At 38.9% G+C, this 25,576-nt stretch overlaps 8 protein-coding genes across 8 annotated transcripts; 5 read left to right on the top strand and 3 right to left on the bottom strand. All coding sequences in view use genetic code 12, as the record gives it.

Moving 5' to 3' along the window:
• Positions 1-2,441: 2,441 nt before the first annotated feature.
• On the top strand, positions 2,442-3,707 carry OP4 (Op4p; the record flags this gene model as incomplete). The annotated part of the gene is made up of 1 exon (XM_051754809.1): positions 2,442-3,707. The coding sequence occupies one exon, from the start codon at positions 2,442-2,444 to the stop codon at positions 3,705-3,707; it is 1,266 nt and encodes a 421-aa protein (XP_051606328.1).
• A 791-nt stretch (positions 3,708-4,498) lies between these two features.
• KGF57_005215 (DUF4149 domain-containing protein) lies at positions 4,499-5,017 on the top strand (the record flags this gene model as incomplete). The annotated part of the gene is made up of 1 exon (XM_051754808.1): positions 4,499-5,017. The coding sequence occupies one exon, from the start codon at positions 4,499-4,501 to the stop codon at positions 5,015-5,017; it is 519 nt and encodes a 172-aa protein (XP_051606327.1).
• Positions 5,018-6,175: 1,158 nt separating this feature from the next.
• Positions 6,176-7,873, top strand: KGF57_005214 (uncharacterized protein; the record flags this gene model as incomplete). The annotated part of the gene is made up of 1 exon (XM_051754807.1): positions 6,176-7,873. The coding sequence occupies one exon, from the start codon at positions 6,176-6,178 to the stop codon at positions 7,871-7,873; it is 1,698 nt and encodes a 565-aa protein (XP_051606326.1).
• Positions 7,874-8,044: 171 nt separating this feature from the next.
• MON2 (Mon2p) lies at positions 8,045-12,814 on the top strand (the record flags this gene model as incomplete). Its single annotated transcript, XM_051754806.1, has 1 exon — positions 8,045-12,814. One exon carries the CDS (start codon positions 8,045-8,047, stop codon positions 12,812-12,814), a length of 4,770 nt encoding a protein of 1,589 aa, XP_051606325.1.
• Positions 12,815-13,402: 588 nt separating this feature from the next.
• Positions 13,403-17,113, top strand: CHS3 (chitin synthase; the record flags this gene model as incomplete). The annotated part of the gene is made up of 1 exon (XM_051754805.1): positions 13,403-17,113. One exon carries the CDS (start codon positions 13,403-13,405, stop codon positions 17,111-17,113), a length of 3,711 nt encoding a protein of 1,236 aa, XP_051606324.1.
• A 552-nt stretch (positions 17,114-17,665) lies between these two features.
• Positions 17,666-17,926, bottom strand: KGF57_005211 (uncharacterized protein; the record flags this gene model as incomplete). Its single annotated transcript, XM_051754804.1, has 1 exon — positions 17,666-17,926. One exon carries the CDS (start codon positions 17,924-17,926, stop codon positions 17,666-17,668), a length of 261 nt encoding a protein of 86 aa, XP_051606323.1.
• Positions 17,927-20,671: 2,745 nt separating this feature from the next.
• Positions 20,672-21,190, bottom strand: KGF57_005210 (DUF4149 domain-containing protein; the record flags this gene model as incomplete). The annotated part of the gene is made up of 1 exon (XM_051754803.1): positions 20,672-21,190. One exon carries the CDS (start codon positions 21,188-21,190, stop codon positions 20,672-20,674), a length of 519 nt encoding a protein of 172 aa, XP_051606322.1.
• A 440-nt stretch (positions 21,191-21,630) lies between these two features.
• MSH6 (mismatch repair ATPase) lies at positions 21,631-25,428 on the bottom strand (the record flags this gene model as incomplete). Its single annotated transcript, XM_051754802.1, has 1 exon — positions 21,631-25,428. One exon carries the CDS (start codon positions 25,426-25,428, stop codon positions 21,631-21,633), a length of 3,798 nt encoding a protein of 1,265 aa, XP_051606321.1.
• Between the last annotated feature and the right edge of the window lie 148 nt (positions 25,429-25,576).

Below are 25,576 nucleotides of genomic sequence, written 5' to 3'. Positions count from 1 at the left end.
TGCCTTTTTGCCTGAATAGAGAAAACATATTACAACGGTTACAAACTGTTTTCAATTTCCTTACTCCTCCAAACAAAGACTATTTCGGTAAAATTTTGAAGACCAGTTAGGAATTAATGCACGTTGGGTAGATTTTGTCTTGCTTCCCAATTTAGTTTCAAAAATATGTACAATGGGTGCAAAAAAAAAAAAGAAAATAAAAAAAAAATATAGTGAAATTTCAGGGTCGTGCGGAAAGTCTAAAGCCATTCAATATTTATTTTGTTTTTCTTCTTTTTTTATTTTTTTTTTTCTTTCTTTTTTTGAGGGGTCGCAATCTGTTTACCGCATTGGGAAATTTCTCAGAGGCACAAAATTGAATGCGCCCTGTTTTTTTTTAAAATGAATTAGCATAGCATTAATTTGTTCTATTTGTTAATATTTGTTTTCTTTTTGCACCCTCTTCCTTGTATTGGGAAGTAATAAGGAATGTATTATAGTTGTGGGGCGGGGCAGGGCTCAGAACCAAGCGGCATGTGCGCCTGTTGTCTTGTCTCTAAAGAGGAGAAAAGCAATAATAGTTCTAGCTCAAAGCCTCGACATTTGAAAGTTGAGGCAGAGTGTATAGCTTAAGGTAAGGCAACAGTGATTTCCCTTTTAGAGCTCAACATTGTTGCAAAAGTTGTTTATCAAAATATGCTCAAACGTTCGGCTTGATCTCCCTTTGTTGACACTTTGAACTTGAGGCTCCAAATATAGAACGATATAGGCACGATAAGGAGATGCTGTACTTTGACACGGCTCATGGTACTACGCTGAAAATGTTGAATTCCTGCGAGATCTGGGTGGAGATCCGAGATAACACATGCATTGGTTCATGTGCATCCCTTTGCGTGAAAATTAACCCAACTGTAACCTAACAAACTAGGAGAAAATATCCTGAAATTCATTTCCTATTCATTTAAGTAGAATCTAGTAGTGTAAAGAACTGTGGTAAACAAACCAAGCTTTTGATTATGTGACGTTCTTTTTTTTATATTTTTTTTTGTTTTTTGCTTTTGCTGGTAGACATTTTGGAAGTGTGGAAGCATCCCCATGAGAGCAAAGACCACTAAAAGGATTGTATTGGTACCTCCACCGGTTATGCAGCAAATCACTTTCCCGAAATAGGAATGGAAGGAGCATTCGATCGCATTACGAACCTGATGTATGCCCTCCTTTTTGTTGTTCCAATATCGCCTTTTTACTCGTTGTCAGTTTTGTTGCACAAAAACAGGGTCCGCATTGAAAAAATGTGTTGAAATAATATACACACACCAATTATGACAGCACTAGAACACAAACCACTGAAAGGGATGCAGAGGCGTTACTCCTATTTGAGTTGAGCTAAATAGTGCCGTCAAAAGAGCAATAGCCCACCATAACCTTATTTTTATGTAGAAGGTGGAGTTGAGCGATATTGAGACCCCACTGGGCTAAAGACCTTGAAGGAGTTAAGCCTGAACTAAAAAGAGCAGGGCTCATAACGAGACGTTATTATTATTATTATTATTATTATTATTATTATTATTATTATTATCATCATCAACATTTGTTTTCGGGGAAGTGGTGGCCACTTCTGAGTAGGCTTTTCTATTTTATTGCACGCAATTACAAAATCTCTGCTTATGCTCCTGCTCTCTGAATGCAAAAGTAGAACATCGAGACAAATCATCGCTCATCTTCAGCTTACTCTCATTGTGACTTGAAACATGAGTCTAGATCACGACCACCTTTCCAAAAAGTGGTCCAGAGCAATTATGACCAGGTCAAACAAAAAAAAAATAAAAAAATCGTCGTCCGCCACAAACCCTTTTCTTCACCACATCGAGTAATAGGGAACATGCCTGTAGATCATTCTACCAAGAAATGTTTTGCAAAGTGAAAGAATTTTAAGTTTAGTATGTTGAAAACCCCATTATTTCCGCAGTTAAGGGCTTAATGTACCCTAATGAACTCGTTAAATAAATCGTTCAATTGGGGGAATGATAGTGTGATTTACCAAAAAAAAAAAAATTATTTCCTAATCGGGTAATGTCGTATTTATGGAACAATTTATTTTTTTAAACTTTTCACTTTTGTGTCACAACACAGAGTATAAGCTTATCCCTATTACTTCCAACTTTAGTTAAAGGCATGATCATATGCCTTAACTCACACACAATGCCATTTCGACTTTATATTGCCCCATTGTTTTTTGCTCATTCATCAGATGGATTCTCGTAAAATTCGAATTTTTTATAAATAGTCTTGGGAATTCTCGAGTTGGTAAAACATCAGCCTTTCATCTTTTTGCCTTTTCTTATCATCTTCATCACTGCTTCCTTACCCCAAGCTAAAGACATTTGAGCTATTCATAACTCGCTATTCCATATTCCCAACAGATAAAACACTTTCAAACAACAACACAACTTGATTACAAAATGAAATTCTCACAAACTACTTTGCTCGCTGTCTTGGCTTCATCTGCTTTTGTCTCAGCCGCCCCAGCTATTGTTGCTGAACAATCCATGGTCAAAAGAGAAGATGTTAACGATGTTTTGGCTATCTTGAAAGAAATTAAAGAACACAACGCCAAGAGAGAATTCTTGGAAGGGGATGCATTGATCGAACACGACAAGAGAGCTGACTCTGTTTTGGGTGAATTGATTAGCGCTTTGACAAACTCAGGTATAATTGGTCAAATTTGGAACACTTTAACCACCAACGATGCTATCAAGTCTTCACTTTCCAACATTATCCAATCTGCTATCCAAACTGCAGTTGTGCAAGGTCCAGCTTTGATTTCAGCCATTTGGAACTCAGGTTTGTTGGGTGACATCTTCAACTCCTTCTTGAACGATACTGACTTGAGAAACGCTTTCTTGGATGTTGCCAAGTCCATCTTTGGTACCGCTGTAAACTTGATCACCTCCTGGTTGGGTGGATCCTCATCTGGAGCCAGTGCCACTACTACTGCTGCTGCTCCAGCTGCAAGTGGTGCCTCTTACAAGAGAGAAGTTTTGGACCTCAATGCTGAATACATTGACAAGAGAGATTTGTCCTCAATCATCCAATTCATTGTTCAAGAAATTTCAGATTCAGGTATTGTTTCTTCATTGGTTAATAAGGCCTTGGCTGACCCACAAGCATCCATCAGTTTCTTGACTTCAGCCTTCCAAAATGGTTTGGTCATTGCTCAAGATATCTATGGATGGGCTAAACAATCAGGATTGTGGGACTCTGCTTTGAGCTACATCCAAAACAATGCTGGTACTTGGGCTAGTGCTATTGCTTCCTTCTTGGGTAATGCTTTGACTTCAGGTCAAGTTAGCGCATCAGAAATTGACAATGCATCCTCAGGAATTTCTGCTAGATCTACTACTCCAGTTAGCACTGCTGCTGCTGCTGCTAACGCCAACACTGCTGCCGCTGCTGCTCCAAGTGTCACCAAATCAACCACTGCTACTGCTGCTGCTCCTGCTGCCAACACCGCAGCTAACACTGTTGCTACTTCTGCCACTGCTGCCGCTGCTGCTGCCTCGGGTAACAATGATGCCTTGAACTCCTTGATCAACAAATACGGTGGCTCTTCTGCTACTGGTGCTGCTTCCCCAAGCGTAGATACCTCAGGTTTGTCAGGAAGCGTAAACCAATTGGTAGGTGCTGCTAACCAAGCCGCTTCATCTTTGAAGAGAAGAAACTACTAAATCTACAAACTACACCGAACAAAGAAAAGGGATGCTTATAAATACAATACCATTCAATGATTGAAATCAAATTGGCTGCAGTCCAAAATAGTTTCTTTTGGGTCATTGTTTCTTACTGTGTTCTTTGTTTCAGAGTTTGAAGAAGGAGGAATGGTGGTTTTTGATATTTTACTTTTTAAAGTTGTGGTGGCTTTTGCTTTTGCTTTTGCTTTTGCTTTTGCTTGATTCTTTTCTTATCATGTTTCAGGAGTTTTTGAAAAGAGGTTCTCTCCCATATACCAAAGTTGGTGATTATTTTTCTTTTATACGTTATTAATTTTCATATTCAATTCTTTAGCCACAAAAAATATATACACAATTTATGGAAAAGACTCTTTGAATTTGTAAAGATGGATTGAAATTGGGTTGATGGTGAAACTGCAACGATTGGTTCGGTCAACTGCAAGTGATGTTTGCAGTGATACCCGTAGATTTCAAATCTATACCTCATTTTCGAAACAATTCTTCTCTTTTGTGTTACTAACGAGTGGAAATAGTTATAGGAAACTCCAAACTCACCTGAGTAAACATGTGTACGAGTTGTGTCCCCTCCAATGTGGTAAGAAAAAAAGCTTGCTCAAGTCTGCCTTTACTTTATACAGATTGGTTAATGTACAACGCCAGCCTTGACAATACCTAAATACTTTTCTTTTAAAAAATCACCCGATTCATATCCTTGTTGCAGAAAAATCACCACACCAAAATATACACCGCTTTTCTTTCCATTTTTTTAAAGTTGTCAACCACCAACTATGTCTTCAATCATCAATCAATTAGGCCTCAACACGAGAGTTCCATACCACTTCTTGTACTACTCGTTGTCCTTTGGGGGTATTGCCTTCTACTCCTATGTTGCTTCCCCAATCATGAATAAAAAGTTGACGAAAGAGGAGTACGGCAAAGTCCAGTCTAGCGTGTTTCCGTGTTACTTTGGATTCCAAACTGTGTCGCCAATTTTACTCGCTGCCATCACCCCATTCAAGTTTTGTCCATTTAAGGCTGCACTTTTGGCAATTGCTTCCATTGCAGGCTGTTTGAACTTGTTCTTATTCAAACCTAAATGTCATGCTTTCAAAGAGGGGGAAGACAATTTGGAAGCAACTGGCAAGGACAAAAAGGTTGACAGTACACCGACTGAGGAGATGCAAGCATTATCGAAGTGCTTTTCCAGGTGTCATTTATTGAGCTCAATCGTTAACGGTTTGTCAATTATCTCTTTGGCTGTGTACGGATTGACAATAGCAAGAGGATTGAGTAAGATTAAGTACTAAGTAGTTGAGTGTTGCCTAGTTTGTTAATTTATCTACTGCTTCTATTTCATATTGCCCGAATCATGGAGATAGTACGGTTTTCTTATGTGAGTGAAAGTAGAACACTTGTAAGGGTAAAGGGCATCAACTGGAGCCACTAGTTAAGGTACGGGCTCGACGAGTGCAGATAGCCGCTAAAAATGTGGGGTCACAGTTAAACCAGAGTCATTTTTGCCCACAGATAAATACAACAATGTAGAGAGTGGAGTTATTGTCTTGCAGTTCAAGATTGGTTGTACTTATGTAAATGCAATACGGCATTTGCGGGTCAGTCAAAACACCTTACTGCACCGAAATTAATGAAAATTTTATTCTGCAATTGGTTCCCCCCCCCTGTCAGCAGAGTCATCTCTGCAGGTACGCGGCTGTTGGCAATTTAGCTCACTTCGAAGGAGCTTCCATCAAGGCATTTGAGCTCCAAGATCCTGATTTGTGTAATATTGTAAGATCTAATCTGTTTTTCATTGCGGACTTATACTTCCATACTTCTTATAAACATTGTTGTAGCAGCAGTTGAAAAAAAAAAAAATTTTTGACAGAAAAGCGGCAAATTGAGAAGAATGAAAATTTCTTTTTTCTATTGTTGAAGTTTTGTTGGTTCCCTCGCATTTTGCAACATAAACTTTTTGTTTGCCGTACGACACTTTGCAGGGCTCTGGTAAGCCCATACTTCGCGGTAAAAGTGGGGAAGTGAGTGGATATGCCTCTTGTAGCGGGATTCCAAACAGAGTAGAGGACAAGCCAAGCTTTTGCGCCAATTGCAAAGTTCTTTCCCCCCCCCCCCCACTAAATATCAATTACGTATACCAATATTGTTTTATTTTTTTGCTGGAGAGAAATAAATAAATTAAAAAAAAAAAAATAAAAAAATAAAAAAAATGATGTCAAGAAAATGCCCTATTATTTCCTCATCGACATCGGAAACGCCTTACAGGTTACAAAATTTTTGACCCAGAATGCCCTACAAAGTCCGAAATACAAACCCATATAAAACTTAAGAATTCCCCTAATGGCAGGAGCAAACTGGTCTCATGCATAGATTGCAGCTTTTTCTTTTCCAACCATCACAAGACTTTTTACCCAAATTGGAACAGTTGCAAAATAAGTTTACACAGTGTCATGTCATGCAAAGAAGCCAAATTGGAAGATGGGTACTCGGTATCTTCATCGCAACTTCAAACCACTACTAAGCAACTCAGTCAGGACAACCAATCCTACGATTCCTCATTTGTCTCATTTTTCAAATCATTCAAAGTAGACAGGTCAGAAATTGCCAAAGGAGCAGATGTTCTCACGCCAGAAGATAGTCTACGCGGTTACCAAATTAAATTGATTGCGCTTTCTTCATGTATCGGGTCCGGATTATTCATCAGTAGTGCATCGATGATCTCGTCAGCTGGTGCAGCGGGTACGGTGATTGGGTATTCTATCGTGGCTGTATTGATGTTTTTCGTTGTACAAGCATTGGGCGAATTGACAAGCTCATACCCCGTTAGAGGTAATTTTCTCATTTACAACTCACGTTTTATCGATGAATCGTGGGCATTTGCCATGAACTGGAACTATTGCATGCAATGGATTGTTACCATTCCTTTATCATTAGTGGGAGCTTCAATGACGATTCAATACTGGAATCAAGACATAAACCCCGGTGCATGGGTGGCCATTTTCTGGGTGTTTATCTGTGCCATCAATGTTTTCGGAGTGAAAGGGTACGGCTACGGCGAAAGTGTCTTTTCAATGATCAAAGTAGTTGCCATTTTAGGCTTTGCCATATTGGCCATTATTTTAGTTGCTGGAGGTGGTAAGCAAGGCTACATTGGTGGCAAGAACTGGCATCCACCTTTTGCCAATGGCTTCAAAGGGACTTGCAACACCCTTGTCAATGCAGCATTCAGTTTTGCTGGTACCGAGTTGGCAGCAATTGCTGCTGCTGAAACCTCAAACCCTCACAAAGCATTAATCAAAGCAACAAAGCAAATTTTCTGGAGAATCGCCGTGTTTTACATGTTGTCAGTCATTTTATTGTGTTTTTTGGTGCCCTTCAACGATCCTAAATTGTTGGGTAACTCAAACTCATCAGCATCGCCTTTTGTTATTGCAATTTCCAATGGGGGAATTAATGTTTTGCCATCAATTTTCAATGCTGTCATTTTGATTGCACTTTTATCAGTTGCAAATGCTAGTGTTTTTGCCACTTATAAACCATTGGTTGCGTTGGCGGAGGCTGGCCATGGACCAAAATTTTTAGCATATCTTGACCGAAAGGGACGACCAATTTTTTCCATAATAGTTGCGTTGGCGTTTGGATTGATTGGATTTGTCGGTGCTTCCAAAAATCAGGAAACTGTATTTGCATGGTTGTTGGCCTTGAGTGGATTATCGTGCCTCTTCATCTGGTTTTCAATATCTTTGGCTCAGGTTCGGATTAACTATGCATGCAAAGTTCAAGGTTTGGATTTGTATCGGCCATTTAAAGCCATTGGTGGCGATTATGGTGCCTACCTTTCAATGATTTTGAATGTTTTAATTTTGGTGGCTCAGTTTTATGTTGCATTGTATCCAATCAATGGGAAGCCTTTGCAAGCAGACACCTTTTTCCAAGCATATTTGGCTGCTCCAATTGTGTTGGTATTGTATGTCGGCCACAAAATTTGGACAAGAAACTGGAAAATGTACATCAGGGCAGAAGAAATGGATCTTTTGACAGGAAGAAATGAAATGGACATAGAAGTGGCAATGCAAGACCTATATGACGAAAAACAAAGATGGAGGCAAAAGCCGTGGTGGTATAAAGCTGTGGATGTATGGTGTTAGGTGATGTTATAGAGTGTAGTAATAATGACGATACGAATGTTTTCCTCCAACAGAGTCATGTGACTGGCGAGAAAACTAAAGAAAATAAAAAATACAAAAAAAAAAAAGAAAACACCCAACCGACACGATATAAGCTTGCAAGGAGGGAACCTATTCACACCAATTCAACAAATGAACAACGTTCAATTGCTTCAAGTTGATCTCACTCATTTAAGTTCAGAAGCAAAGAAGAGGTATCCCGATGTACGACAGCTAGCAGATTCTGTCATCAAGAGCCTAAAGTCGTTGAATGCAACAACTCAACTTAAGGATATTACCGATGATAGTTTGAGATTACAAACTATCAATGCATTGATACTAGCATGTGATTCGGGGAACTTAAAGCTCAACAATGCCTCAATCCCAATCATGCAGAAACTAATTCAAGCGCGTTTCATACCTAAGGAAAAACTCAAAGATGTGTTGAGAACCTTCTCCGATAATTCGCACTTGGCCGAGGGGGTACAAGTGAGGATTCTCCAGTGCCTTCAACAATTCACTCAGGAGTACAAGCAAGATATTTCCGGAGTTGTGCTATCCAGTATGGTCGGTCTTTGTTCTGGGTTGACAACTACAAATAAAGCGTCAAATGTACTGGGTGTCGCCTCTGCTACTTTGGAGCAAGTCTTTTCCAATGTATTTGATAACATCAGTGACGCACCTCTAACAGGAAGTAACGAAATCAAAATTGAAAATGAATTGGATGTACAGGTTGATGATGCTTCATACGAAGGGTTCCGCGTCTTTGAAGATTTGAATAGTTTGGCAACAAACAAGAAACCGAAATTCTTGAATGCTGGAATCACAATTCGAAGCCAATCTGCTCTCGATATAATTGAAAATGTTATACTTCTGCATGATAAACTATTCCGACAGCACAAGGAGTTGGCTTATTTGTTGCGTGCTCAAACAGTTCCCTCCTTGTTGAAGGTTTTAAATTCACCTTCAAGAAGCTATCAATTGACTCAGAGATCCATACGAGTAATTCAATCATTGCTCACCACCCAACTCGAGAGTCTAGAGATTGAAGTTGAGCTAATATTATCCTATTTGAACCATGCATTGCTCGAAAATGACAATCATCAAAACGGATCGGTACCGTATTGGGAGAAAATCCTAGTTCTCGAAATGTTCAAGAATGTATTTTCAAAATTTGATGTTGTAAAGGCGATTTATGAAAATTACGACCACGATGAGCTGAAAAAGGATGTGTTAAAGGAATTGTTTACCGTTCTCAATTCTTACTTGCAAAATGATAATCTGTTGAAGGATGAGGCTTTAGGATATGGTGATGTGCAGGATATAACAACCTACAATCACCATTCCACGCTGGATCTACTGAACACAGTTCCCTTTTCACGGAAGAACTTCAAGATTCTGTTACTTGATCATTTGGATAAGACGGAACCACAAACAAACATCCCTGGCTCGTACACCCAGTACCTCATCTTTGAAATACTCGTCAACTATTGCAATGGAGTGTCCCATTTCGTTACAACATTGCTGGACAACACTTCTAATGAGCAAGTCTTGGAAGAAGATGTTGACTTTATTAATGCTATCTTGGCGTCCACTGCTTCTGAAGTGAGCCATTTGTTTAAAAGGTTTATTTACGCTCAATTGGATGATGAATTGTTTCGTACCTTGTTGACTTCGTTTCAGAAATTTGCCCATTCTGTGGGGCTCTTGGGGTTGAACTCGATACGAAATGAGTTGCTTTCACAACTTGCAAAAGCAGCCATAGTGAGTGTTAACAGTACCACACCTACCAAAGAAGATAATGAGTCTTCTTCGTTGTACGATGATTCAAAGAAGCACCTATTGGCACTTGGTGGATCATTGGCCGAGTCAGTCATCTCAAGTAGGATATCAATGAGAAGTGAAAGTAATGGTGCAAACAACACTTTACAACAGGAGAATCTGATCAGTTCCAACTACTTCAACTCGCGTCATGTCCTTTGTTTGAGAACATTGTTGAACTTGGCCATTTCATTGGGGTCAACGCTTGGTGAATCTTGGGCAATCATTTGGATTACGTCACAGTGGTGTGCGTGCTACCTCTACGGCCCAGATGAGTATAGCAACTTCTCGAGGTCTAAACAAAGTCAAGAATTGGGGGTACCGGTCCCACAACAGCAACTATCGGAAACTGATTATGGGATTATCCAAGCGTCGTTGAGGTCGCTTTTCGAAAATATAAGTAGTTATGAACTGGACTCGTTTAAGCAGCTATTGGCGTGTCTTATTGAGTTGAATGACATTGCGTTTTCGGAAGATGTTGAAAAAGTCGTCAAGCTAGGTTTGTCTGAATCTCCCTTCAACAAGGCGTATTTTTTGCAAAAGATATTCCAAATTTGTCGACTTGCGCCAGCAAAGTTTTTAATCGAGGATGATGCTGGCATTTGGGAGTTAGTGACATCGTACATAACCAAGTTTGGATCCAAAAGAAATTTGCATCCAAAGTTGCGGCTATACGTTGCAGAGTCATTTGGAAATATAGTAGAGGCATTAGCAAGTGCAGGATTCAAAGATGATTCAATAGCTCAAATTACCGCAACGAGGACTTTGGAAGGATTACATCAGTACATTACACCGTTGTTTGAACAAGGTCCTCCCAAGGAGTTATTGACTTTGAACTGTGAGACGGAGATTCACTTGTCAGTATTGACAAAATTGCACTCATTGATTGACAATTACGATACGCATTATCAAGGTTCATGGGCCCAAGTATTTGAAGTTCTCAATACTCCATTCAAGGCGGTGGAATCTGATGATGTTAATTTACGGGAGAAGTTGCAATACCTTGTGGAAAAGTCGTTTGATACTTTGAAATTGATACTTGATGAGTTTTTGTCGTCTTTGCCATTTAAGCAATTCAAGTACCTTATTGATACTTTGGTCAACTTTTCGTCCCAAACATATGATCTCAACATCTCATTTAGCTCAGTTAGTTATTTTTGGCTCATTAGTGACTCCTTGAAGTCAAGATTAGGACACTTTGAAGGTCATAAAAGTATGCCAATTGATATCGAACTGGAAAATGAACTTGTTGCATTTATTGACAGTAATGACGAATCGTATCAATCTTATGTTTGTCTTGAAGTATATTTATTATTTTGTTTGGCGAAATTGTCTCAACAAGAAACTAATCGTGCACAAGTGAGAGATGGTGCTCTACAAACTTTTTTCCAAATTGTTGACGTACATGGCCCCGCTTTGGAGCAGAGTTGGGACGTGGTGCATTTGTTGGTATTGCCATGTTTATTTAGTATTGGGATTACGTCAACTACGGAAGCAACTATTACCCCAAAGGAGTCCTTGGAAACGATTCGGTTGTTGTTGGAAGGATTCACTAATATGTATCGCAAATTTTTCACCACCGCCGATAAAACTAGTGAGTTTCAAGATAGATGGCAGAAAATCTTTGATTACATGGAAAAGTTGTTGAGTTTGAAGCATATTGAAATAAACCTGATTGTATTCAAGTCCATTCGAGATCTAATTGATCCTTCAACTGACATAAGCACAAGAGAGATTCGTCTGGCATTGTTCAAGTTATGGACGGGTTATACCATTGAGTATGATTTAGTAAATTCAAGTTATCAAGACTCGCTTGTGCAGTATATGCAGTGTTTCCCACCATTGTACAAGATTATTCAATCTGAGTTGAATTTGCAGGAAGTTAACAAAATTGTTGATATTTTCAACAAAGGAGCTAGGTATCCCGTGTTGCCATTGCACCAATCTGACATTAATAAACCCAGTAAACTACAATCGGCAATATTGGCAAACATTGGCGTTTTGGACAAGGATGATTTGGAAATACAAGCGTCAGTGGTGCAGCTACTTACAAATATAATTATCTATCCATGTGGGGTCCGAATGAGAATTGAGCAGAAGTTTCACAACAATGCATTTGTGCAAAAGAACTATCAGATACCTACATTTGTTGCCGTTAGTCATTTGGGATTACAGTTGATGAGAAGCAAGTTTGAAGAATTTGGCTATACGCAAGTGTTGACGGATGAACAGGGGATCATCAAGACTTTAAAAGCGCTTATTGAAGTTGTTGAGAAGAAGTTGTCTGGTATTTCAACAACCTCTTCAGCACTGTCACTGCAGACTCCACTTTGGAGCGAAGCTCACCAGGTGTTGAAGACCCTTGTGGAGAAATTGATCAATGGGCAAGAAGGACAATTGAGTAGTGAAGTTTGGACTTTACTTGTGCAATCTATGATGGTTACATTTGCTTTTAGATTGGATGTTGATTTATCGGCTGATGACTCAAATGTTAAAATTGCTCATTATCAAGAGTTGAGCAGAGTGATTGTGCCGAGCTTGATCAAAAATGACAATCTGTTGATATTGGAACTTGCACGTAAAATGTATGACAATTCATACCTTTACAATCTCAATGCCGATGAAGAGGAACTTATTTTGAACAGTAGTGTCACGAAGAATGACATACAAGCCATTGACAATTTAACCTCCTTCCAATTTGATGAGTTTTTCAGTACGACTGAAAGTTTACGATTTTTCCCCAATACGAGGATCAGATTCAATTGTTTATTGCAATTGTTTGAGTTGCTGCAATTTGAAACCAAGTTCAAGCCTGATATAGAGATTTATCTTTTGAGAAGGATTAGTTTTACATTGAGGAGGGCAGTTGCTGATTTGAGATTGAGTGGTGGTAGACCTTTGCCTCGATTTCAACAGGATGAAATAGTGACTATACTTGAGCAATTGCAAGACAAGTTGCTGAAGGAAAGTGATTCTTTGTCCCGTGGTAATATGCAAGAGTTTAAGAAATTGAATCGGTTATTGGTGTTGCTTAGTCCGTTTGCAGATAAGTTAGGTGAGAGAAAGTCACTTATTCCTGAGCTTTTGATGAAGTGTATATAGATAGAGGGAGAGATATAGATAGAGATAGAGGCAGATGGAGAAGCTCGTGCAAGAGGAGAGGTATGTAAATGAAATAGAGCTAAGATGTAGTTTGTGAGTGTATATTGCGTACAGTGTCGTGACATGTTGTGTTGTGACATTCTAGAAGCTGTATGATGCAAACTTTGCTGTTAACACTAATGAGAGAGAAAAAAAAAAAAAAATTTCTTTTCTTTTTACTCCTTTCGGGAATCAAAACATATACAGCTCATAGATTTTCTTTTACAACCAAAGATCATACCAACCTAGTTGTGTACACTAGTTCTTCAAGTATTAGACCACACTAGATCTACACATCTATATCCACATACACTAGTATACACACACTCACACACACTCACGCACACATAGTCTCAGAGACATAGAGAGTGTAGCTCAAACTTGTCGGATCAAAGCCACAGCCCATTTTCCATTTATTCCGTTTCACTTGCATTCGCTTCACTTCAAAAACAACACTCATACCAGCGGACTATCCAAGCTTCCACCCTTCCTATCGCTTAAGACCCTTCATTACTACACTTTCAGACTTTAGCATACCACACAATATACATGGCATTTCATAAACCCGGTGGAAGTCCTACACGTGGATACACTGAATTTGATCCCGAGTCAGGTGACGGAATTGGAAGAAGCAGATCACTTGTCAGGCCAGAAAGAACACGTTTGGATGAAAATCACCGAAGATTTCACTATACTCAAGTGGCCAATCAAGAAGCAGACCATATAAAAGTACAATCATCAAATGGTCTAGATCCAACAAGATCAAACGAACTAGGTGGTTCAAGATCACATCTTTCTTCTTACAACTCAGACAGATTTGCCAGTAACAATCAACTTGAAGATGAAAATGAAGGTATCCCATTGATGGATATTCATGACTCTTCGCCACAAGGAAGTCCCAATACTCAAGATTTAAAAGGCGGTAGAGAAGTGTATGGTTTAAATGATGAAATCAAGGATTACTCTCAATCACCACTGAAAAGCAAAGTTATATCCAACGGTATACCCAGGCCACAGGTTCAAGGTACTAAAAGTAGAAAAAAACCAACCAACAAGAATGACATTTATTTCTGGAAAGTGTATTGTTATGTCATCACTTTTTGGGCACCAGCACCCTTGTTGAGACTATTTGGATTGAAAACCAAAGATCGTCAGTTTGCATGGAGAGAAAAAATTGGTTTGATTTCGTGTATTTTATACATTGGTGCATTTGTGGCTTACTTGACTTTTGGTTTCACCAAGACTGTTTGTTCAAAAGAGAGCATTAGAACTAGAATTAATGAGGTCAACACTGGGTACTTGATTATCAATGGTAGATCATTTGATTTAACCTCGTCAAAGCATCCAGCTGCCGCTGGTATTGGAGCCGGTTCCAATGTGTTGTACCCGCCCATCAATGCTGGTGGTAAAGATGCTTCATTTTTGTTTCAAAATGTGAATGGAAATTGTAAAAACTTGATTGTACCAAGAGACAACTGTACCATTCCTCACAACGATGACAACGAGCTTGCATGGTATATGCCATGTAGAGTTTTTAGTCAAGATGGATCCGACCCGGTTAACAATACCGCTGCATACTACAATGGTTGGGCTTGCCATACTAGTGAAACTGCTCGTCAAGCATATTATGGTTTGAAAGTTTCGGGTGATGTTTATTTCACTTGGGATGATATCAAGAATTCCACAAGGAACTTGGTTGTTTATTCAGGAAATGTTTTGGATCTCAATTTGATAAATTGGATACAACATGATGATGTCACCTATCCCGATCTTTTCAACAAGTTGCGTGATGATCCTACATACAAAGGAATAGATATTTCATTGGTTTTGACTGACCCTAGTGAACGACAAGCAGCAAGGTGTCTCACCGAGATTATTAAGGTTGGATCTATTGATTCCAAGACTATTGGATGCATTGCATCTGAAGTTGTTTTGATTGTTTCGTTGGTGTTTATCTTGTCTGTTGTTGTTGCCAGATTTGTTATGGCATGTTGGTTTAGATGGGTGACACTGAGAAAACAAGGTGCTACCGCGTATGACAATAAATCAATGGTTGCTCGTAACAAGGCTATTGAAAATTGGGTAGATAATGGTGCAAGTGGAGCAGGACCAGAAATCAAAACTGTTCCTGTGAAGGCAAGAGCCAATTACAAGGCTGCAAAGACCAATAGACAAAGTATTTTCCACAGAGCACAAAGGCTTGCTTTGGGACCAAATGCCGACTTGTCGCAATATTATGATAACCCAAATGCGCTTTCAAAGACATTCAAATACACCACGATGTCTACTCAGGCTGCTTTGTTGGGTAAGAATGGGTATGGGAAAAAGAACTTGGGTAGTGGTGGGGCTACTGGTAAAAGTAGTACTAGACAATCGACTATTTATTTGAATGATCAAGGTTCGTCGACAGATTTATTAAACCGTCCAGTGTCGTCATACAATCCATTTGATGGGTTTGAGGAATCAGTTGTGCATGGACTTTCACCTGATATTATACACCCAGATGTTGTACCTCAACCACCAGTGGAGTACCAACCATTTGGTTATCCATTGGCGCATGCCATTTGTTTAATCACTTGTTATTCCGAGGATGAGGATGGTATTCGTACAACCTTGGATTCGATAGCCACTACTGATTATCCAAATTCTCACAAGCTCTTGCTTGTGGTATGTGATGGTATTATCAAGGGTTCAGGAAACGATAGGACGACTCCTGATATTGTGTTGGATATGATGTCAGACTTGACTGTACCAAGAGATGAAGTTGAACCTTATTCGTATGTGGCTGTTGCTCAAGGTAGTAAGAGACACAATATGGCCAAAGTTTATGCTGGTTTCTACAATTACAATGATGATACGGTTCCTCCTGAAAAGCAACAACGTGTGCCCATGGTTACTATTGTCAAGTGCGGTACACCAGAGGAAGCCAATATGCCCAAACCTGGTAATAGAGGTAAGCGTGATTCCCAAATCATTTTGATGTCATTTTTGCAAAAAATTGTGTTTGATGAGAGAATGACTAGTTTAGAATTTGAAATGTTCTCGAGCATTTGGCGAATTACGGGATTAATGGCTGAATTTTATGAGATTGTGCTAATGGTTGATGCTGATACCAAAGTTTATCCTGATTCGTTGACCCATATGGCTGCTGAAATGGTTAAAGATCCCCTGATTATGGGTTTATGTGGAGAAACCAAGATTGCCAACAAGGCGCAGAGTTGGGTCACGGCAATACAAGTTTTTGAATATTATATTTCGCATCATCAATCCAAGGCATTTGAATCGATGTTTGGTGGTGTTACTTGTTTACCAGGATGTTTTTCAATCTACAGAATCAAAGCACCAAAGGGGTCAGATGGGTATTGGGTGCCCATTTTGGCCAATCCTGATATTGTGGAAAGGTATTCTGATAATGTTGTTGATACTTTGCACAAGAAGAATTTGTTATTGTTGGGAGAAGATCGTTTCCTTTCGGCATTGATGTTGAGGACATTCCCCAAGAGAAAGCAAATCTTTGTGCCTAAAGCTGCTTGTAAAACGGTTGTTCCTGACAAGTTTCTGGTTTTGTTGTCACAGCGTCGTAGATGGATTAATTCAACAGTGCATAATTTGATGGAATTGGTTTTGGTTAAAGATTTGTGTGGAACTTTTTGTTTTTCTATGCAGTTTGTTGTGTTTATTGATTTGGTTGGTACGTTGGTGTTGCCCGCTGCCATTTCATTCACCATCTATGTTATCATTGATGCGATTATATCCACGCCCACCCCAATCATGTCGTTGGTGTTGTTGGGAATCATTTTTGGATTGCCTGGTTGTTTAATTGTGGTGACCATATCATCATGGTCCTACATTATTTATTTCTTTATTTATTTGATTGCATTACCAATTTGGAACTTTGTTTTGCCATGTTATGCCGATTGGAAATTTGATGATTTCAGTTGGGGGGAGACAAGAACTGTTGCTGGTGGAGAGAAGGGACTGGACCATGGTGCGACTGAGGGTGTGTTTGATGCGTCAAAGATTAAAATGAGAAGATGGAGAGAGTGGGAGAGAGAGCGTAGAAGTGTTGAGTATGCTCCAGCTGGTGGCGAAGCTATCGTGGGTGGTGCTGGTGGTGCTGGTGTAGGTGTAGGTCCGTATGGTAAAGGAAACCTGCAAAACTTGTCTATGCCTTCTGCAGTTTGGGATCCATCCACCAACAATGAAAAGTTGGTTGACGATGGGTTTGAGAGGGAAGGTTCGTCGTCAGGATCTAGTTAGAGGGAATTGGAAGCTGAAAAAAAGTTATGGCTACCGTATTTTTAGTTTTGTGCATAATCAATAGATTTAAGAAAGAGAAAGTTTTTTACAAATTGCCAAGTAAGGTTTGTGGATACGTTGGACATGTACTGCTTCAAGGCAATATGCGTTTGCAATCTAATGATATGTCCTGATGAAAGTATATACTTATAGATCTCTATAGATCTCTATAGATCTCTATATAGATCTGGAGGCAGTTCTGTATACATTTGACTTTCGCTTAAAATGTAAACTTAATTTTTTCTTTTTTTCTTTTTTTCTTTTTTTTTTTGACGAGAAAAAACAAAAAAAAAAAATTGGTATTGGCCTTTGTGTAATAATTACTTTATTTAAATCAATTTCATGTTGGTTTTCACAAGAGCAAATTGACTGACTAAAAGAGTGCATTTGATTTTTTGGGAATTGATCTAAAGCCTGCTCAGAACTAGTTACCCAGAATACAACACGAAGTTATCCTTTCATCAAGCACAATCGATTGTGCTTGAGAAAGAAGAATGGTACTTGTTTGATCATTTAAATGTGGATTCTGTGTGATGATGAAGATGAAGGCGTATAAGAATGTGAAGCAGCGGCAGAAGAAGAAGCAGGCAAAGAAGGCAACGAGGGTGATGTGTCACTTGAAGCCAGTTCAGTGAACGATACATCGCTTGGTGGGTTCGACAATCCGCCTTTTTCAATGTACAATTGTTTGAATTTTTTCAACCGCCATGAGTTTTTCATCTTCCTGATCAGGGGTTTGAATGAGGAGTTGGGTGTGGCTAATGCGTACAACATGGTTTGAGCTTGTGGTGTTTGAGCTAAGTAAGTGGGAAAGAAAAGTAGAATCAGCAGGATAAGTTTTTTTATCGACATCAAAAACAGACACTGGAAGATGAGTTGATGTATTTATAGTTTCATCTTAAAATTGGGGGAATACATGGATAATGCAGGGTTAGATTTGTGAGTATGTGCATATGCTGTATGCACTAAATGTAGAATACAATAGACTACAACCTGGAGCCTAGTTTTTGTTACAATAAAAGGGCCTCTCTATCCTTCTCTGCATAATACGGCAAACACTCTCTTTCAATAGTAACCAGTATTAGCGATTTGTGTAGCAAAGGTAACACGCGGGTTTAAACGAAATAGACGAATAAACAAACAGACAACAAATAGTACAAACAACAGAATGGAATTTATTTTTTCTTTTGTTTTGTGAATTTGGGGCAAAATTTCATGTCAATCCTTTTAATTAATAAATCAAATGTTTTCTTCGGCAAGTGCTAAAATGCATCTGCCCGCCTCGTGTATTATTGCGTATATGTGGGTTATGAACAAACGAGGCGGTTTACTAAAGTTTTTAGCCTATTGCAACGCACCAATCTCTCCTATTCTTGAGAAAAAAAGAAAAATAAAAAGAGAGAGAAAGAGAGAGAGACTTTTGAGTTTGACAAAGCTGTTGTAATTCATTTGCAATTTCAAGTTTTTTATTTTTTTGTTTTTTTATTTTTTTTATTTTTTAGAACATTCCTCCAAAAGAAGTTGAGATTGTGTTTGTGCTGTGGATAATTTCAGGGTGTATACTCTGTAGTAGTTTGTGTATTTGGTTGTGGTTGTGGTTGTTGTTGTTGTTGTTGTTGTTGGTGTAGTTTGTTGACTGAAATTGCCAAGACACAGCACAATCAACACATACACACAGCACAAAAAATCTTGCTCTCTATACTTTCTTGTGCTTTGTTGGTTCTTGTTGATGTGATTTGTTGGTTGATTGATTCTTGTTTTGAAATCCGCTTAGAAATTTATCCGAGTCTTCAGAAACACACACACACACACACATACAAAATTGCACACTCACAAGGTGCAATTCGGGAAAAGAAGAAAAGAAGACCCCATAGCTAATTTGGTCGATTACCTTCCACCCTCCTTCTTATCAGCTTTTGGAATCGCAGTTCAATTCTTTTGATTTGTTTTAACGTCTTTCACTTCTTGTCAGCTTAACACGTTACCCTATACTTCAAAGGGAGGCGAGGGGGAGAAATCAAATCACAAACAAAAAGAACTTGATATATGAGACGAAGGAGAGCTTGTAGGTTTGTGGTTAGATTGTAACGAGACCAAGACAAAGAGAAAGTGACATATCCTACAACAATGCCAGAATTGTTTCGTTGACATCCCTTTAAGGTCGTTTCAGAGCAAGTGCTTTTTATCAAGAGAAACATCAAATTGATAGAACAATAGAAAGAAATCCAACTCAACATCGCTTGCTACTTACATATATAAAAACTGTATGTTTTGTGTAACTTGCTGTTCCGCATTTCTCCTATTTCCCTTCTGCCTATTGTGATCCAAACAGGGGAATTCCTTCACTCAAACTTTGTCTTACGCAGAGAAGGAAAAACGTATAACCGCACTTCGTGGAGTAAAACCCTAAAGAATAACGTAAACTAAACTCACCTTCTTGTGTTAAAAATGAGTTACCAAAAGTGGTAGCGAGACCTTTCAAAAATGTCACGTGACTCATTTTACTCATTTCCTTATTTGATGATATTTCAAGATCTCGATTTTTTCCAACGTAGTGGTATATCAGATATAGAGTTATCCGTCTCACTAATTATCCTCATGTAGATTAATACTTCGTTTTAGTTTTTTTTTTGTTTTGTTTTTTTTTCTTTTTTGTCTTTGCTTTAAGATCCAACTTGTATATCATTATTTTGGTGCAAAAATGTTAGTCTTGATTGACACTTGAAAGAAAAAATTAGAATGAAAAGCATATACCTTTTTTGGCCATTCTAAAACACATTCGTGTGCTCGGCGGGTAACTTATGCTTGCTTGTTAACCTCTTTGATTACCCCTTTCCGTTTAAAAATTGCGTCCCAGCTAACTCTTTTTGCAGTTTATTAATTGTTGGTGAAGTTAGTGCGACCGATTATTGAAAAAGTTTAGAAAGTCCGCCGCCGCGATTTAAAGAGATGAGATGAGACCATCTCCATAAGAAGCAAGCAAATAAACACACCCTTCAAATACCCAGATATGAGTACACAAACCGACGATAATACTAAAACACAAGCACCGGCTTCCCACCAGTCTTTCCTCCGCCAATACATTACACCGAAATTACTCAAAGACATCAAGTTCTTTCTCGTTGGGGTTGTCGTAATGACCATAACCATATTCCACTATTTATGGATCATCAAGAAATGGATGCTAAATCCAAACATAACATCCGTGGAATTGGGTACCCATTTTCTGGTATTTGCCATAATTGAGCTTTTCATATGGTATCTTTACACATTCAAATTGACTGCAATTATATACAGTGAGGAATTGGCTGAGTACAACGAAGCTGAAAGGTTGAGAAAACAAGACGATCTCAAGAGAAGGCAAGATAAACTCAAGAGGAAACACAGCTATAAAGCTGAAAGAAAAACAAAATAATACAAAAGTATTTATTTCTTTATTTAAATATAAAAACTGAGCAAAATGCTAAAATAAGATACTATTCAACTTTAAACTACTTGACCTCTCATAGAGCCCCTCCTTCAATACTTGATAAAAGTCAATCCCTTAGCCACAGTCAATCCGTAAACAGCCAAAGACAACACCGACAAGTTATTAACCAACATACTCAACCCATGCCATCTTCCAAAACTAGTAGTCAAAGCCTGCATCTCATCAGTAGGCTCCCCATTATCCTTCTTCTCTCTTCCAATAGCAGTCAACTTCACTCGCTCCTCCTTAATTGCATGACACTTGGGTTCCAAGTACCACAAATTGATCAACCCCGACAAGGTCGTCACGGCCAAGGTTCCTAATGTGAAGGGACAGTATTTGAATGGAGTGATGGCGGCGAGTAAAAGGGGGGACAAGATTTGGTACTTGAAGTAACGGGGGAAGATTTTGCTTTGCACGTTGGAAAATTCGTCCCTGGTCAATTCTTTGAATAAGACGGGGGAGACAATATAGGAGTAGAATGCAGTGCCTCCAAATGTTAATGAGTAGAAGAGGAAGTGGTAGGGGACTCTGGTGTTGAGACCCAATTGGTTAATGATTGACGACATTTTGGTAACGTAATTGAGTAGTAAATTCTTGTAGAATGAATGGTTTAAAGAAGCAAAGAAAGAAGGAAAGAAGAACGGAAAGAATGGGCGTGGGCGTGGGCGTGGGCGTGGGCGTGTGGTTGTAGTTTATATAAAAAAAAAAGTCTCTCGGTGCATGTTTTTTTTCTGTTTGTTTGCGGCCAGAAACACAAAGCAGTCAAAAGTCACACGCCCGCTAAATGTTTGCTATATTTGGCACAAAAGAGAGAATTAACAACTGTTTGTAACGAGTTCATTCGAGTTATTTTGCAACATTTTAAATATCCAACAGTGACAAGACTAAGACTGAGTGGTGCCTACAATTGAACAACCACCAGACTGAAGTCTGCTATCACTCATTCAGCTCGCTTACTACGTGGGATACCGTGTTTGCTGCAGCATCTGCATTTCTATTCTAAACTCTACAACGAATCAATCATTGTGTAGACATTTTCAAGAGCCCTTTCTTGAACACAAGCTTCGTAATTCATAATGTCCTGCTTCAACAACCCAATTCTATCAGTACCATACCACACGCAATCACTTTGCAAACCTAAACTCATACCGACATCATCCTCTTTCTGCTCCAATTCAGCCCCTTCAACAAAAGTCCGCTTCAAACTCGACACTTGCTCATAATTCTTTGCCGCGACTTCAGCATTATCAACAATTTCACGAGGAATACCACACATCAACGCCACATTCATTCCAAACGAACCCGGAGCCGTTCCATTCTCCAACTTGTACAAAAATGTAATATCTCTTGACTCTTGATCAACAATAATTGCCATCCTCATGGGCTTGACTTGTGGATGCAGTTTGAAAGATACACCCAATGTATTATAATGGGTGGCAAAAAACCCCATTGGTTGTAAATGGGTAGCCAAATGATGTAACACCGACTCAGCAATGGCAAATCCGTCACCGCTAGAACCACCTCTTCCCAATTCATCCAAAATCACCAACGACTTTGGTGTAGCATTACTCAATATCTTTTTGGTTTCGGAAAGTTCAACGAAAAATGTCGACTTGCCTTGCATGATGTTGTCATTGGCACCCAATCTCGTCATTATCCGATCTACTGGGGTTAATCTTGCCAGCAGGGCCGGGATATAACATCCAATTTGACTTAGTATCACTGCCAATGCCGTGGTCCTCATGATTGTCGATTTACCAGCAGCGTTGGCCCCCGTTAATAAACCAAAATTTGGTTCTTCACCACCCAAATGGATATCGTTGGGGATGAAATCTCTTGTTCCCACAAAGCAAGGATGTCTCAATTCTTTGAAATCAAGCACTCCATGATCACTTTGTACAAATTGTGGACGACATGATGGGTAGCCTATTGATTCTGAGACCTTAGTCAAGGCAAGTATACAATCAATGTTGGCTATGCAGTTGATAACTTTCATCCAAGTGGGGTAATGGGCATCAAATTTCGCATACATTCTAGTTCTCAATGTATCACAAACCATCTTGTGTAACTCGCGTTGCTCCATCAATTTCCTTGCGAGCTGCTTCACTTCTGGAGACCAGAATCGTTTAACTTTTGATGTTGCACCCATAGTTTGCCAATTTGAAGGCACGTGTTTAACTAATTTCACAGGAAGTTCAATGAGATAAATCTCTTTCCCTGAATCACGATAAAATATCTCGTGTGACTTGAATTCTTTCTTGTACACCTTCAATAGATCATTTAATTGGTTCTCCAAATCGTCAATGACAGCTTGTGATTGGTCAAACTCGGCATCGACTCCTTTTGCAGGTATTATAATATCATTCAACGCTTGTTGTCTGTCAAACGCATCCTCCCATTCGGAAATTTGCTCAACCATGTCATTGGGGAATGACTGCAAGTACTTGTACAACATCCCGGATTCTGCATGGGCAAATTCCAACATTTGTTTGGCAAACCTAGCAATACTTTCAAAACTTTCAACAACCTTGAGGAAATCCCTAAATCGAAGTGTTCCACCATGTACACGAGCTATTAAACGTTCCAAATCGGGCAAGAGTGTCAAACAATCCTGCAAGATGGATCTCAATTCTGACCCATCGCCCATTAAATAATCAATTGAATCATACCTCAGGTTGATTTCATCAATACGCATCAATGGGTGCAAGATCCATTTCTTCAAATGCCTTTTACCGAAAGAAGTGGTTGCTCGATTCACCAATTTGAGCAATGTACCTTGATCACCACCATCGTAGTTGTTGTTGAGTATTTCCAAATTACTCAAGGTAATACCATCAAGAATCATGTGTGATGTTTCATTTTCGGAAATTTTGTACTGTTTGATGTTACCCAAACTCATTATACTCTCATCCAATTTTAGCGTTTTCAAATAGGACAATAATCCACCAAATGCGTTGAATGCAACAAAATGGTTCTGTTTAAAATCAATGAGAATTGGTGGGTAATTTGAAAAATCATCTAGATCCTTAGCTTCATAATACTTTGATCTAACCAACTGCTCAATAGCAATATCGTAGTCCCAAAACTCTGTGATTGGATTCAAGCTATTCCAAATCTGATTATTTGAATGGGCACAAAATTTCAAGATTTGCGTAGCAATATTGCAAAGATTTCCCTTTTCACAAATGACTTCTTTTGGTTTGACTTGAGTGATTAATGTGTCAAGCTTGGTACACTCGGCGTCATCATGTAACTCAATAAGATTCAATTCAGATGTTGCCGTGTCAACGAATGCAACACCAAAAATTTTAGACCCATCTTCGGCAGTATCCTCTTTAATACTGAGACAATAAGTGGACATATCATCAGTGATCATATCCAAATTCGTCAAAGTACCTCCCGTCAAAACACCAGTCAATTCTCTCTTGATAATTTTTTCCTCTTTGGATCCACCGCCTCTCATTTCCTTGGCCAACATGGATTCTTTTTGATCTACTTTAGCTACTTTGTAACCATGACTAATAAACTCTTTTGCCCAATGCTCAAAAGACATCTCTGGAATACCCGCCAACTTCATATTTGCTCTTCCACCACCAGCTATTTTGAGATCAAATTGGGTGTTTGCAATTATAGCGTCATTCTCGTAAAGCTCGTAGAATTTTCCCTTTTTGAAAAACACAATAGTGTTCCACATTTTCGACTTGATTTCCCAATACTGTTTTTCAAAAGCAGTAAACTTTGACCATGCAGATTGTGGGATATAAAGCGTTCTTGGGTCGTAGTTGGGATCATCGGGAGTTCTCTTTTCAGCATCTTTGATATTGACAAGCCATTGGTACCTTTCCTCATTTTCTTTAGCAAAATTCTTTTTGGTTGTTGGTAATGGTTTAGACAGAAACTGTTTTGTTTGGTACCCTGACGCGTCATATGATGAAGATGCAGTGAATTTATCGGTCAAGTCATTGGTTGATGAAACACTCGAATTAAATGATGTGTTGACATCGGAAGTTGTGTTGGATGCAGTAGACTTTGGTTTGAGAGTGGACCGACTGGTTTTTTTGGGCTTAGGGATATCGTCATCCTCTTCCTCTTCCAGAACAACAGCAGCATCCTCCTCCTCAACTTCATCATCATCGTTGTCGTCGTCGTCGACTACAAAATCACTCATATCGTCATCGTCATCTCCATCAGACATAACTGGCTGAAAATCATCCTCCTCGTCGTCACTTTGATCTTGAACAACTTTTCTTTTTTTACGAGATGATTGAACAACGTCATCTTCATCTTCGTCAGAATCAGACTCGGCATAATTGACCTTTTTTCTTGCCTGGCGATTGGAATTAATGGGACTAGAGTTGAGAGCAGCAACTCTATTGTGCTCCAACTTGTTTTGTTTTGCTGTTTTCAGCGTTTGTTCAGACTCCTGTTTGACTGAGTTGGCATCGGGGGGCGACGTTAAACTTGACGAAAATGACAAGTCTCTAAATTCGTCCTCCTCCTCGTCATAATTCATTAGTGTATCGTTATTTTCTTTATCATCACTTGTCAATTCTTGTTTAACCATTGTTTTAAACTTCAAGGGGGATGAAGAAGATACATGGTTTTGTTGTTGTGATGGCAGTTTAGATGACACATTGGCTACACTCTTGTTGGTGTTTTCATTTTTGACTGCCATGGGTTTGAAGAAGGACATCAAAGACGCTTGCTTTTTCTTTGAGGAGGAGTTAGTACCATTGCTCTTGGTTATATCTCCACCTCTTCTCTTTGGTGTTGCAGCAGCAGTAGTAGTATTACTAGTACCCATGTGTCTTGGTGGTTGGATAGCAATTGAAGAAGAAGTAGTTTCATAAGATACTATTTTGTTGAATAAATTGTATTAATTATTGTTATTATTATTATTTACATAAGAGTGAGAGTGATTTTAGAAAAAAGAAAAAAAAAAAATCGCGTCT

The sequence above is a fragment of the Candida theae genome (assembly GCF_024610275.1).
Source record: "Candida theae strain CBS 12239 chromosome Unknown scaffold22, whole genome shotgun sequence".
NCBI lineage: Eukaryota > Fungi > Ascomycota > Pichiomycetes > Serinales > Debaryomycetaceae > Lodderomyces > Lodderomyces theae.
The sequence above is the reverse complement of the archived record's forward strand: the minus strand, read 5'-3'. Positions and strand labels throughout refer to the sequence as shown.